The 14331-nt window shown below is 35.8% G+C and overlaps 1 protein-coding gene across 13 annotated transcripts in view; it reads right to left on the bottom strand.

Moving 5' to 3' along the window:
• The window catches only part of SYNE1 (spectrin repeat containing nuclear envelope protein 1), a 470028-nt gene that overhangs the window by 271331 nt on the left and 184366 nt on the right, over positions 1–14331 (bottom strand). For all 13 annotated transcript variants that reach the window (XM_042987332.1, XM_042987340.1, XM_042987338.1 and 10 more), the window contains 7 exons: positions 13715–13882; positions 11985–12155; positions 11077–11217; positions 7116–7276; positions 5026–5176; positions 1680–1907; positions 1178–1276 (listed from right to left, as the gene is read on the bottom strand). In XM_042987332.1, the coding sequence (XP_042843266.1) occupies positions 1178–1276; positions 1680–1907; positions 5026–5176; positions 7116–7276; positions 11077–11217; positions 11985–12155; positions 13715–13882 (1119 nt within the window). The remainder of the gene's footprint in view (positions 1–1177; positions 1277–1679; positions 1908–5025; positions 5177–7115; positions 7277–11076; positions 11218–11984; positions 12156–13714; positions 13883–14331) is intronic.

The raw sequence follows: 14331 nt of genomic DNA on the forward strand, positions 1-14331 counted from the left end.
GATATAGCTGACATGTTTGCTAACAGGAGTGATAATAACGGTGCCTCAGTGTTATGTACATTTCATATAAATGCATTTAATCTTCATAAGAATCTTTAGAGTTGTGTTCTTTCAATATCCTCATTGTACAGATCATAAATGATGACAGAGAAAAAAAATAATCTGCTTTAAGAAATCTAAATGTTAGAAAAAATAGAATATTATCGTCTCTGGTACTCAGTTATTGACTTAGTTAACTATTTTTTTTAATGTTTATTTATTTATTGAGAGACGGAGAAAGAGTGTGAATGGCGGAGGGGCAGAGACAGAGAGGGAGAGAGACAATTCTAGGCAGGCTCCATGCTGTCAGCACAGAGTCTGACGGGGGGCTTGAACTCGAAAACCGTGAGATCATGACCTGAGCTGAAACCAAGAGTCGGCTGCTTAACCAACTGAGCCACCCAGGTGCCCTAAAAAAATGCATTCTTATTTTAAGTATTCAAATGATATAAATTCCACTCCCCTTTGCAGGTATTCCTTTGTCAACTGTTTGCTTTCTATCACTGTAGCTCCTGCCCTAGGCACATTATATGTGTGCATCCATGCACGTATACAGGGACAACATGTGTCATCCATGCACGTATATAGGGACAACGTGTTTGTATATATATATTAAGTAACATATTTCTTTTTAGCTTTTTTTCATGCCTGATTCTCCCCCTCTGCTCCTTCCCCTAAATTTTACCAAAGGCATCTGTCTGTTACTTTGCAGAACACCTCACAGTAGTTACTAGTTCAGGCACCAAACCAAAAACACTAGTCATCAGTGAAAGATTAGTGAGAACATATTCTTTGCACATCTGGGTGTAGTGAGTTAGAATCTAAAATCTTCTATGCACATGCAGTTTTTTATGCACATTTAATTTTTTATAATGCCTGCAAGAAGTAACAGAATTTACTAAAGCTATAATCCGAAAAAGTTACATGTCTTAATTATGAGAAAGAAATACATTGTAAATGAATACTCCTTTCATATGAATTTTTTAATAAAGATTTACTTGCGTACTTATATTTCCTGTGTTACGTGAAGTATGTTTGATCTGTATCGTTCCTCAAGTAACATAAAAATCCTTTCAATTTTAACTGCCATAAAAATATTTACTATGATTTCAAGCAGGAATTATCAGATTCCTCTTACCATATGTTCTTGGAGAATTTTGTATGTTTCTGTGGCTGAAGAACATATTTTAATTGGATCAGCAAGTTTATCTTCAAATTCAGAGACAGACTTCTGGATCTAAAACATTAGTGAAATACAAAAATAATGGTGGGGAAAATGCATGTCAAAGAAGAAAAAGTTATTGAGGAAGCAGCATGCCTATCTTTTTGGATAACTTTCAATATAATGATACTATATATAGATATATTTTTTAAAAAAAATCTAAAATTGATGTGTCCCACTGTTTGAAAGGAATAGATAAGCCTTAATGCCTAATCTGAACACAATGTATAATGACATTTTTATATTACCTCAACAAAGGAACCCCGTGAATATTTAAAAAGTTGGTCATCATTGACAACTTGGTAAATGATTGGCAAATTGTATCTTCCCTTAGTCTACTCTTTCGGGACTATGTATTGCATTTCATTATAAATGCAATAGGCAATAGTATCTTTGGCACGCACAGACCCATTCTTACCTTTCTAAGATTCTCTTCAAACTTTTGCTGCTGAGATAAATGTCCCAGGATTGTTCCTTCCAAACACTGCGCATGCTCTCGGAGTTCTTCCCAGTACCTTCTTATTTGTGTCAACTTGGCTTTGATGCGAGCAGATTCTCCAGTGGTGACAAACTGAGCGAAAGACTGAGCTGCTTCTTCTAGCTCTGTAATGCAGCCGATCTTGCTTTCTATTTCCTGAATTATGACCTAATATTTAAAACAAGGAAAATGACAATGTAGGCTGAGCAAGCTTGTCTTCCTGAAATAATAGATTATCTGCACAGAGAGAAAATTAGGAGAGATTTTCTTAGCTGACATTTCAACATACTTGGGCTATTAGAGAGCAACTATGAACAAACATCATGTTTCCTGACCTTATTTGGGGAGGAGAGATGTGTAGAGTGTCTGAAAAATACAAACTGATGGCGGTTGTGCTCACTGCATAGAGAATAAAGGGAAATACCTACTCCTGTTGCTGTGAAGTGAGCAGAGAGATGTCCCTGTATTTCACTTTTTTTTATTTTTGTAGTTCATGTCTTACCGAAAACTAGAAGTCTCTCTAAAGGTACAGAGAATTCCCGCTTATCCTGTGAGTTATGCCTTGTAACCAGTGGATCTGGGGAGCACTGTGTTCCAATAACTCATAGAAATGCTAGTATTGACATTCACTCAATTTCCCTCTAACTTGGTTGAGTATTTCATATTTTCCCAAGGCAAAAGCTTTTCTGATTCCACTCTTACCTAAAGCCAGCCTTTTCAAATTTATCATCTAGTCTTTATGCCAGTGGTTTCCAAATTTGGAATACATTAGGATCACCTGGCCCCCATCCACAGGGACTCAGACTCAGCAGGTCTAAGGTGAGGCCTAGACTTTGCATTTCTTACAAATACCCAGGCGCTACTGCTCCTACTGATGCGGGCTCCACTCTGAACCACTGCTTTACCCATTAGCTGTGGCCTCTACAGTGAAGCACCTAGACTAGAATTCCCATTTGGAGCGGGACGATCCTTTATGTATTCGCTAACACGTGAAAAGCACCGATGGCCACTAAGGATGTGGGTGCGGGAAGGAGATATGTCTATCATATACATAGAGGCTTATTTATGCGTAAGAGAATGAACATGATTCCTCTGAGAAAAAGAGCCAAATCTTCCAATCAAATAAAGCCAAAACTTCAGACAAGTCTCAGTTTCAAGTAAGTTAAATGGAGAATACAACTACCCTAGGAAAAAAAAAAAACAACTGTGTGACTTATGTCTACGTGAGACAACAGTCAGAAATAACTTGCCTAGATGAGACAATCAGGAATAATTTACATCAGATTAGTGCCAGGTGCTCATCACTTATTTATTTTTATTTTTCATATGCATAACTACAGCGGTATCTCTAATAGATTTGTTATTTGAACATGAACACAACCTTTCTTCGTTTTGCTGTTTTTCAAGGTGATGTTGTAGAAAAATTACTCATAAATTCAACAAATATGTATTTACGTCCCCTAGGTGCCAAAAAGGGTTTTGGGTGTCTCAGTGAAGCAATCTTCATTAAGACCGAAGTTCTTAGATTTTAGAGTAATACGTGTCACCAACAAATTCATAAATGCAAACTATGGAATCATACTGTTGGATTCTAATCCAAAAAGGGTAGATGGAAGATGGACTCAGTGTATCTTTTGTAAATTATCAACTAAGAATAGGAAAATCAGTCAATTTAGAGTAGCATGTAATGAAACATAAAAGTGGGCTTCTAGATAAATATCCTTGTGACAATGCAAATACTTCATAAAGTTTAACCCCAAGGTTGTTTTCAAGTGAAATGCTATGACAAGTGTTACCTTATTTCTAATATTTCCTATATCATCTTTGGTTTGGAAACAGAAAGTGAACCTATTAGCCTAAATCCACAGTACTAATGTATTCCACACCATCTTTGCTTATTTCTAGCAAAAACTTTTTTCCATTATTCATATTCATTTGGTACATTTTAGACAGTTTCCAAAATACCATATTGGAGTATTAAAATGTCTTTTTAATCTAATGACATGGAAATCTACAATTGAATGTTTATATATTTAAAAATAAAATGTGTAATCATTTTATTTCCCAAAGAGTAAAGAGGTGATGACATTTGATCATTGATATAGTTCAGAAGTCCTGGAAGTGAATTAAGGTTGAAATAATAGTAAAATGAATTATGGCAAGAATAAACAAATTAAAAAGGGTATGTCAAAAATTTTTGAAAGAAAATTTTTGATAAAACTATTTAAATGTGCTATTCTTTGTTTTCTTAGGATGTAGTGAAAGGGTTAAATGATAACTTTTAAAAACAGTGTTAGAGATTAAACATATTTCATGAATACTTCTTAGTGGATTGGCATCTATTTTCCCTAGTATACCACACAAGACATTAACAGATTCCGTACACGAGATTCCACATAGCCTTGAGTGCAAAAGATGTGTGATAAACCAGGATAATCTGCACGGTAATGTAAGCTTAGCTAAGCACCATCGCGCCCTTCCGCAGCGCACACGGGAATCACTTGTTCTGAGCCACACTGTGAAATACCTTGGTATTTATATTACTATTTTTAATTGAATGAAATGGCAGTGGGTTTTCCCCTTCCAAAAACATGAGATTAGATTGAAAAAGAAGTGGCTGCATTTTGTAAGTGTGTCGTGTAAAAAATGTATAAAAGACAGAGAATTCACGTCTTTCAGTCCTTTTCTTCTTCAACTATTTGAATGAAGTGAATAATGACAATCTATGCACATGGTTATTTTAGAGCTGGGAGAGCTAAAGTATCAGGGCATCTCAGTTCGTGCCCAAAGGCCTTCATACATGAAAGCATTAGAGCAGTAGAGTCTGATTGTTTCACCTACAGAAAGTCATTTCTCCTCCTTGTGGTTTGGGAGGGTAATTGCCACTAATACTTGAGCTAGACATTTGGAACAATACTTACAAAGTACAGTTGTAAATGATGAATACATTTCATGTTGTATAAGTGAATCAACAGAACACTCCAGTGGGGTTAATTCAAAATCAAGGAAAAGAATAATGTAACCATAAAAACATTTTAATGATATTGCACACAATGCTGACTTTGAATGCATAAGTCAGAAAATAGTAATACATAATTCCAACTATAAAGTGTTGCCCAGTATCAATCAAGACCTCTTAGCTCATCATTTTGCGTGAATTGAATTTTAATAGAGTCACATAGTAATGAGAGATTTGTCGTGGGGCCAACTAGCATTTGATGAAATGTAAGAAAGGAGTTCTTAAAAGCTAGACATGGATTATAAACATAACGTGTGATCAGGTCACCTTAATCTGGTTGATTTGCATGTCCATGGCAGATGATGAAGTTTCCAAGGCATTGAGTTCTTTTTCTTTCTCAGTTATCCAGACGGACAGGGTCTCAAAATTATTGCCAAAATGATCCCACTTGTTTTTCACCATTTCCATGGTTTTAATACTAAAATTAACCAAATTAAGTAAAGAAAATGCAGTATTTTAATAGAAAACAACAATACAGTTTCCTTTAAATTACCAGATGAAAAGAGAGTGAAGACACTTGTGACCATGTCCAAGTTGAAACTATTGGAACAGGAAAAAAATGCACATTCGATCCGAGTACTGAGTCCTCATGTCTTCCTATCTATCTCCTCTGAGAATGAGCATTTAACGAGGTAGTATCTACACTATGTTATGAAAGGAACTGTGCTTCGAACAAAATATTGCTGGGTCCAAAGGGGTTTGAATCCAGGTATAATCTAGGTAAACTCTACACATGACCAGTAGCTGCCAGGACTTTCAATAAGCCGCCCACATAGATTCCACTGCACAGAGCCTTTTAGCAGTCTGGATTTTGTGGACAAGCTCCTTTTGCTCTTAGAGCAGAGATCTGCAGGGATGCTCTACACTCAAAGATCTTTATAAAATGCATCTTTATGAATCAAGATAGAGCTTTTAATCTGAATCCCATGCTGCCTTGCAGGAACTGTTTTATCATTAGAGTTAAACCTGCAATTTATAATCTATAATGATTTGTAGCTATTCTTAGATGTTTGTACAGTCTTGATTCCAAAAGACTCTTATACATTCTTGTACATGAGCACCCTAACTGCTTTTAGAAAATTTGGGCTTATAAATCTAGTGAACAAAATTTCAACTATAGATATTCAGTTTGTATTAGCTATGCGTATATAATCATGTGATTATGGCTTTTAGTTTAGAAAAAAGACTAAGAAACTAACAGTATATCATTAAACGGATAAGTCCTTGGGTTAAAAAAAAAACTGAAAGAATTTCCCTGTTTACCAAAAGGCACTTGAAGACATCAAGAAGAATGCAATGGCATCATTGAATGTCAAATTAAATAATATTGCAGTCTCAAATGTATACCCTGGATGTGCCTAATGCTCTCATCAGTACAGGTAATGCAAACTAAGTTATGTTGCAAGTTGTCATATGAGACAGATTCAAATGGGCATTTCTAATAAAAGTAGCTTCTTTTCTAACAAACTCTAAGTTTCATTTTTTCCATAACTTGGTGGATAATATTTAAAATAAAGTTCTCAAAGTTTTAAGTCCTAATTTCCTTTAGACTATTTAACAAATTTTAAAGTTTAGGCAGATGTACAATGTTAATTTCAAGGTGTTACTAGTATTCAAAACAAGTTTCACATATTAAAATTCACCTTAGAAATTATGTCCTCTATCTTAAGAATAATAGGTGTTGGTGATCTGCCAGTAAAGAACTTTGAATAAAAATATGCAGCCATATTATTTTGAGGAACGTTGGCCGTATCTTCACACATTTTTCCCCCTCCAGATTTTTTGTGTGTTTATTTTGTACATAATAGCATACCATAGGCAATATTAAATGTTTAAAAGTAAAATAAATTTTTGAAGTTGAGTTTTGGAAATAGTATATCAATCAGTGACAATTCAAATATTGAGGCATTGTAAACAAGCTCTGGAAACTTCTTGGAGATGGAGACACTTGGTCTGTGTTATCTATAGTTAAGCCTAGCATTTACACAACAAAAGTGTCTCTTCTTCTTCCTCACTGGTGACAGCAGAATAATGCAGTAAAAAAATTATCTGAAATACTGGTTCTTTTTTTGAGATTGTACGAAGGCCACAGAATTTAATAGATATGGCTTTCTCATGAACAAGATCAGTTTGCAATGCCAAAACCACATCCCTCATACTTTTTCTGCTCTACTATATAGATGATGGTTTTCTGTCTTGGTGACACTTCCTTTTGAACTGTGAGTTGCTTCCTCAAAACATGCTGAAATACACAGACACTTTGAGATTTTAAAAGAATGTTTTGAATACAATATACAGGAAAGGCTGTATGAAACTTTATCTCAGAGAAGAAAGTTTAGGACTTGTCAAGCACATACTCTTCTTCAAGTGTGTCTTCTAATTTTTTGACTTGCTCTTTGATTGTCTTGGCCTGCTGTTGAAGCAGCTGCTTATTCTTGGGCCCAAGTGGTATCTCGGAAGCTTCCTTCACAAGATTCTCAGCCTGGACTGCAATACCTTCTGTTCGTTTAGAAAACTCCTAGTAAAAGATAATATAATTGTTAGGAAGGCATCTGCTATTAAATTCTACCCTCAAATAAACTGCACATTCTTGCAGAATCTCTACCAGAATAGATGGATGGATAGATGGATTCATACATGTATGACTATTAGAATATAATATTCTTAGCAATAAGACCCGACTTATTTTCATCATGGCCAGAATAGACACTTCACTAAATTATTTTCATTTTATATACACAGTCAGATATCTACCTTCATAATTATCCAACAATTCTCACAAGAATGTTTTCCATTGTTTCCTGGTTTGGGTTTATTGCTTAGAATTTAAGCTGCATTATAATAACTAACTTACCCACAAATATGTTAGTGTATTATGGGCTCTGTTCAGGCAATGATCAATAGTGACTGATTTTTTCAGTCTTAGAGATAAGAGAGTTCTAGGCCAATTAATATAAATACTTATTTATTTAACTGAAGACTGTTTGAGTCAATATGGTGTATCACTGATACTTTCCCATAAAGAAACATTTTGTTAACTAATTCCCTGAAAAGAGAGATAATCTGATCTTAATGCTGTTAAATCTTATTGACTACATACCCATACACTACGCGATGAAAAGAAGGTAAGTTCTGAGCCAGTCAAACCTGGAGTAGAACTCTGGATTTGCTAATTACTAGTTGTTTGACTTTGGTGAATTATTTTTCAGGCTTTCATATAAAATTCAGATAGTAATGGTTTTCTTGTCAAATTACTGTTAGCATTTTATTAGCAATTTCATTTTGAAGTGCGTGGCACATGGTTTAAAAATTCACACACTGATTTTCATTAACAGCAAACCACTTCAATTCAAAAATTAATTTAATATGGTTGAGGCACTGGTAAATTTGAGCTGTTACCTGAATTCTGTCAGGTACATGTATTGAAAACTGAATAGCAAAGCTAATCCCAGAGATAATCTTGTGTGAAAAAAATCTTGTGTGAAAAAACTAATGTCTCATTTCTTCTCATGTAAGAGAAGCTCACAGGAGGTTTTCATTTTGATCATAGACTCCCCTCCTCCAAAATAGGTAATGAAGAAATCTGATGTAAATAATGTTCAAAGGTAAGACTTCTGATAGCCACCTCTTCCCACGGAGATCCTCCTAGAATTATTACATAATGCCACCTAAGATAGTTACTACATAATACTATTGTATCTTCATGCTTGAAAGCCTTCAAGTCCTCATAGAAATATCAGCATTCCTTCAGAGAGATACCCAGCAATTTGAGACAATAAAAATGGGTAAGTACAACTTCCTTTTTATGGCAGAGAGACTTATAATATCCTAAAAATTGGTATTCGCTAATGTCACATTAAATTCTGTGGTTATAAGCATCTACTGTGGTTATACATGAACTTACAGTCATGGTAGATTCATTTGTGAAGACTGGGAATTCCATCATAATCTCTCAGAATCCCATGAACAGAATCAGAACTGTAAAATAGTATCCCTCCCCCTCCTGGTGATTCCCAGAGCCCAGGAAAAATCATGGAGAAAGTGGAATTATGTTTGCAAATGCTTACATGCTCTCCATCTGAGAGCCTTCTGTAGGAGCTACGCATTGGGAAAGAACAACGCAGAGGAGGAATCCAAAGGACAGAACGATGTTGACTGAAACCAAATTAAGCCAAAATAGAATAATGTTATAAGGCTTTATCTCTAAGTCCTAAGAAGAAAACATATGAGTGGCAGTAGGAAACAGCAGGAAAGGACAGACTCTGGAGTCAGTCAGGTCTGGAGTTGAAACCACGCTCTATCCTTCACTGGCCATGCGATCTTGAGTCACAGAACTCTGAATTTTCATTTCCTCATCAGTAAAGACTTGCTGTGAAGAATAAACATGGTATTGCTGTGAACTCCCTACCACATGCTGGTGGACAGAAAGCACTCAAGGTCTTTAGCACAACCACTCAAGGGCTACGACTGGAATGAAGGCTGTATTAACAATGTCAAGTGAGCAAAGACGTGGAGGACAATTATTCTAGATGACGTGTTTGTGTAACAGCACATATCGACAGTAAAGTAGCTCGGTTTTTCAATGAAAAATCTAGTGGCTAAAGGTTTATTCTCTGGACTCAGACCTCTGAGGTTTGATTCCCAACGTTACCAGTTAGTAATCCTGAGATCTTGGACAAAATCATTAACACCTTTGTTCCTTGTATTTCCTCATTTATCCAACAGGACTCAAAATGATACCTATTTCTCAGGACTGTTTTGTAGATTAAAGATGATAAACATCAAGTGATTACACAAGCATGTGCATACATTCAATAAATGTTAACTCACATTATTAAATCAATCCCAAACCATTACTGGCTAAGGAAAATTTTAATAATAACACTAAAAAGGTTACACTTGTTACATCTACCGCTGATACACAAATTCAAAGGGATTAGAGCCACAGGGTATCAGAAGTGCTGGATGGAATCTGGGCAAAACACCTCCATGATAATTAACCCCCAAAATCTTTTTGCATTTATAAAAGATACCTGATATAGTTTTAATACATAAAATAATTAAAATTAAAAATTAAAATTAAAAGCGATGTTCTCTTTAAATGGCTGATGAAAATAATACAGAATTGAAAAAATCTGTGGCTTTATAAGACTTTAAACTCCTCAGTGAGTTAATGATACAAGAAATAATACAAAATTGGCAGTATGAGAGACACAGAAGCCCTTTCTGGTAAGAGAAAAGAAGCACAGGGATTACTTGTTATTAACCAATGAACATGAGTCTTCTTTCTTATACATTGGCTAACACATTTCTTTACTAACTCAGTCATTCTATTAACCCAAAACATGTGCAAAAAGACCGAAAGAGCCCGTACAACTCTCTAAATGCTTCCTACAATTTATTGGTCTACTCTGAGCATCTAAGGTATTTGAGCTTATAGGCTTGATCTCATGAAGCACACCCACCAAATATTCTCTGTTGGATGTCCCACTGGAGCCTCAACCTCAGTCTGTCCTAAACTGTGTCAGTCATCTTCCTCAACTGACAGCTACTCCTTCAAGTTCCCGTCTCACTCTCATTGCGTCTGTTAGGCTCAGAACCTTGGGGATCCTCACCTTTTCCTTTACTCTCCGTCTCTTGCATCCGTTACCACTGCCATCTCCGTTACCCTAACTCATGTCCATGTTAATACGCACGCGCAATAACTTTCTAATTGGATCTCATGACACCAGTCTTACACCCTTTCAGTTTTCTTAAAAACGCTTAAAAATGCATCTCCCTAAAGTACGGCTCTGATCACGTGGCTCTCTTTCTTAAAAACCTTTAAGGGCTCCATGTTGCCTAGCAAGTAATGCTTTAGCCCTTCACGTGTCTTTGTGATGTGGTCAACTTTCCATTACAATTGTACTTGTGCCTTTCTGCTTTAAAACCAAATTTCCATACACTGTTATATTTCTGCCATTTCCCATTAGAAGAATGCTTATTTGCAGTCCCACGCTTTGCTTTTCTATGTCTTACTTGCCCTTCAAGTTTCAGTTACAAATATTATTGCCTTCAGAGAGATTTTTTCTAAATGCATCCACCTGTGAGGGAACGACCCATTTCCCATTTCAGTGAAAACTTTCTCTTAGTTCTTGATGTTTAAATCTTATGTTTTCATTCCCCAAAGCAACTTGACCAGTGTGTTGAAGAGTGGAAGGTCAACAATAAGTGCTGATTACATGAATAATTATAATAATTAATAGTAATAAGGAATAGAAACACAGCTTTTCTTCTGAATAATGAGTACCATGGGATTGCATAGTCATATTGATATACCTTTGTCTGTTCCAATTCTGAAGATAAACTTTCCAAACTGCTAAAACTCAAAAAGCGCTCATGGCTGGAACCTGTTTGAAAAAGGTATCTGACCACTGTCTCTTTGTTTGTTTCAAATCGCTCCCACTTTCTTAATGTGACCTAAATTTGAAAAAAATAAACATATGTTATGGATTATCAAAGCATGTCACAAAATACTGTTCACATTTCCATTCATTTGTTAGGCTGTCAACTTCCAGTTAACTCTCTTCATATTTCATGCGGTTATGCTGAACAAAGATGATCTTAATGTCTCCTATAAGAATTTCACTCTGAGTTTCAATTCACCTACAAAAATCGGATGTGTAGACTAGCACCCTGAGTTTTCTACCAGCTGTAAAGTCCTATGAATCTAAGGATATTGCTCAAAATGTAGATAAGGGATAATGGAAAAGAGAGCCTCCCAGTCTCTTTCAAAAAAAGAAAAATAATAGGGAGAAAGAGAAGGGAGGGGAGTGGGGTAGTGAACGAGCAGATAGCAACTCTTCAGAAACTTTTTAAAAGTGTCAAGATCACAACAAAGCATAAACATATGGCTGCTGGACTGCACAGAAAAGTGAAACGATCCAGTGTTAATTCCTGGATTCGGACAAGTGTGGATTAAAATTCTGGCTTTGTTACTGATCGCGGCTCTGTGACTTTTGTGAAAGTCCTCAATCCCTTTCTTTTTGAGCTTCCATGTGGGCAAAATGTGCTAATTCTAATACCCATCTAATAAGGTTAATGTGACGATTAAGAGAGATAACTCATGTTAAAAACTTAACACGGCGCTGGAACATCAGAGGCGGGAACAAACGTTTGCTCCCACTAGAAGGAGACATCACCTGTGACCCGGAAGTTAACACCGTCCTAGACTACCGGTCTCCTACCTGGATGCGGCGTTCCTGCTTCTCTCTGCTGTGCTCCATGCTGTCCAGGGTGCTCTCCAGCTTCCGCAGCTCGTCCCGGACTTGGCCGGGCATCCCACCTTCTCCCTGCTGAGCCTGTGCTATCTGCTGCTGCACGTCTCTCTTCTTCGCAGAAATCCTCTTTGTCTTTTGCTGGAAGCATTTGTTCAACAGATGGGGATAAATGTTACTCTCTGAGCGGCTAAGCAGGGACATAAACACCAGCACTCTAGCAGAGGTACAGAAAGGTAAAACCTCTCGGCAGCGTGGGGCCAAACTGTATTTCAAAAGTGAACTTGAACAGTTAAAATGGCAATGGGGACTCTATGTTGATCAAAATGGACATTATTTTGTAAATATTTTGTGTTTTTAATGATAAACAATACAATTAATTTGGTCTTGGGTGTTTTAACTGCGGACAAATTTAAACATTTCACATTTTGTGTAGAAGGCGGGCCCTTTCCTCCGGAAGGAATTTGGTGAAACTATTCATTTGACCTGATTCTCCTTAAAGAATTATTTTTTGCCCCAAATCACAAATTCTCAACTCTAATTTTTTTAAGTCATTCATGCTGTAAAAATGCTGATATTAAGAGATTTAACTCTGGGGTATATTCAGATTGATAAACCTGCCGAGATATTTCAGGAAAGCTATGTTTTAAAATAAACTTTTTATTGAAGTATAATGTACAAACCTCAAATCCATAGCTTATGAATTTTCACAGAGTAAGCAAAGGCATATATCCAAGCATGTGATCCAAGAAATGTGAACAGTTTTAAAATATTAATGTAAATATCTGTAATCTCACATTTCTCTGACTTAAATTGACACTCAAACACAACTTTTACAATGATTGAGACTAGTGTAATACCAAGCATTATGTTTTCTTGTGCTCACAGCCTTTTTATAATTATTAAATAAATCTATAAAGCCTAGAGACTGCAGTTTTACATGTACATATGTGTATATACATATATATATATATATGTATATACACACTCTTAATGCATACACTCTTAATGCAACTTCCATGTTTATATATTATCATATATAAAATTAGCTAACATTTTGCTATACGTTAACTTAGCCAGAATTTTGTTATTAAAATATTTGATTTGAATCATTCTTCTACTTATATGGAGTTTGGCAAGTAAGTTGGCTCAAATTGTTTATTATCAATACATGTACCAGAATTTCTTTACTTCCAGTTCTAATCCTTCATAAGAGGATACTATTCTGAAAAGCCTGGTACTTCATGTGCTTTATAATTTCCAAACGGAGATGTATTCAAAGTTGTAAATTGAAGAGCAGGATTTGAACCTTATGACAAAGAATAGTGATCTTAAATATGAAGCACTTTATCTCTATGCTTTCCTTCTCTGTTACGAAAAGGACAAGTGAGCAAGTTTTATGAAGGTTTTCATAACTCACTCAACTAACTTTCTCTCTATAATATTCCTTGAACTTTTTGATATCATGCAATCACTTGGGCTAGGAATTTATCTTGCAGGCTCTTCTGAAATGGCTGATACTGAACAGAGAACAGAGGTACCAAGTTTTTGTTTTGTTTCATTTAACCATTCAAGTGGATTCCTTCCTGCACCCCCTTCCCTTTGCCCTCATCCTGTGGACGTACATTTCCCTTGATCTCTCTGGCTCTGTCAGTGACTAATGGACTTCACATAAGTGCCTTGGATAAAGCGCGTCCTACCTGGTGATGAAGAAGTAACTGCTGTGCTTCAAACAGATTTTCAGTGTCCAAGATCTTCTCAGCTTGCTCCTGGACTTCTTTAGAGTCAGAAATCAACTCTCCAAGGGAACTTTTGACTATTTCTTTGTACTGGACACAGTCCCCAAAGTTGCTTAACATCTTTTCAACCTAGATTTTCATGAAAAATTGTAACTCATATGATGCTCATGTAATCTTAAAGATTTTAAGAATACATGTAAAGTCTATCTCAAGAACTTAAAATATATACACAGATCTCTAACTTTTATTCTTTCATATACTTTTGAGGTTTATTTAGTTATTAGTAAACTGACATTTATGTGAATTGCAAGCCTCATTTGAGGTGGGCTCTGTGCCCACTCAACCCGGCAATTGAGGCAGGATAACAAAAGTGGGTATATTGTATCTATTATCTCCTGGATCCCTTTAATTACAATCCCATGACTGAAATCCAATTATAAGTTATAAAAGTGCATTATAAGAAAGTTGAATCCACCCTATTCAAAGTAATTACAGAAAAAGTTTGGGAGGGGGGGAATGAAAAGAATAGAGTATTTATTGAAAATGTACTTCCAGTATTTTTACATAACCATAACATA

The sequence above is a fragment of the Panthera tigris genome, chromosome B2 (genome assembly GCF_018350195.1).
Source record: "Panthera tigris isolate Pti1 chromosome B2, P.tigris_Pti1_mat1.1, whole genome shotgun sequence".
In the NCBI taxonomy this organism is placed as follows: domain Eukaryota; kingdom Metazoa; phylum Chordata; class Mammalia; order Carnivora; family Felidae; genus Panthera; species Panthera tigris.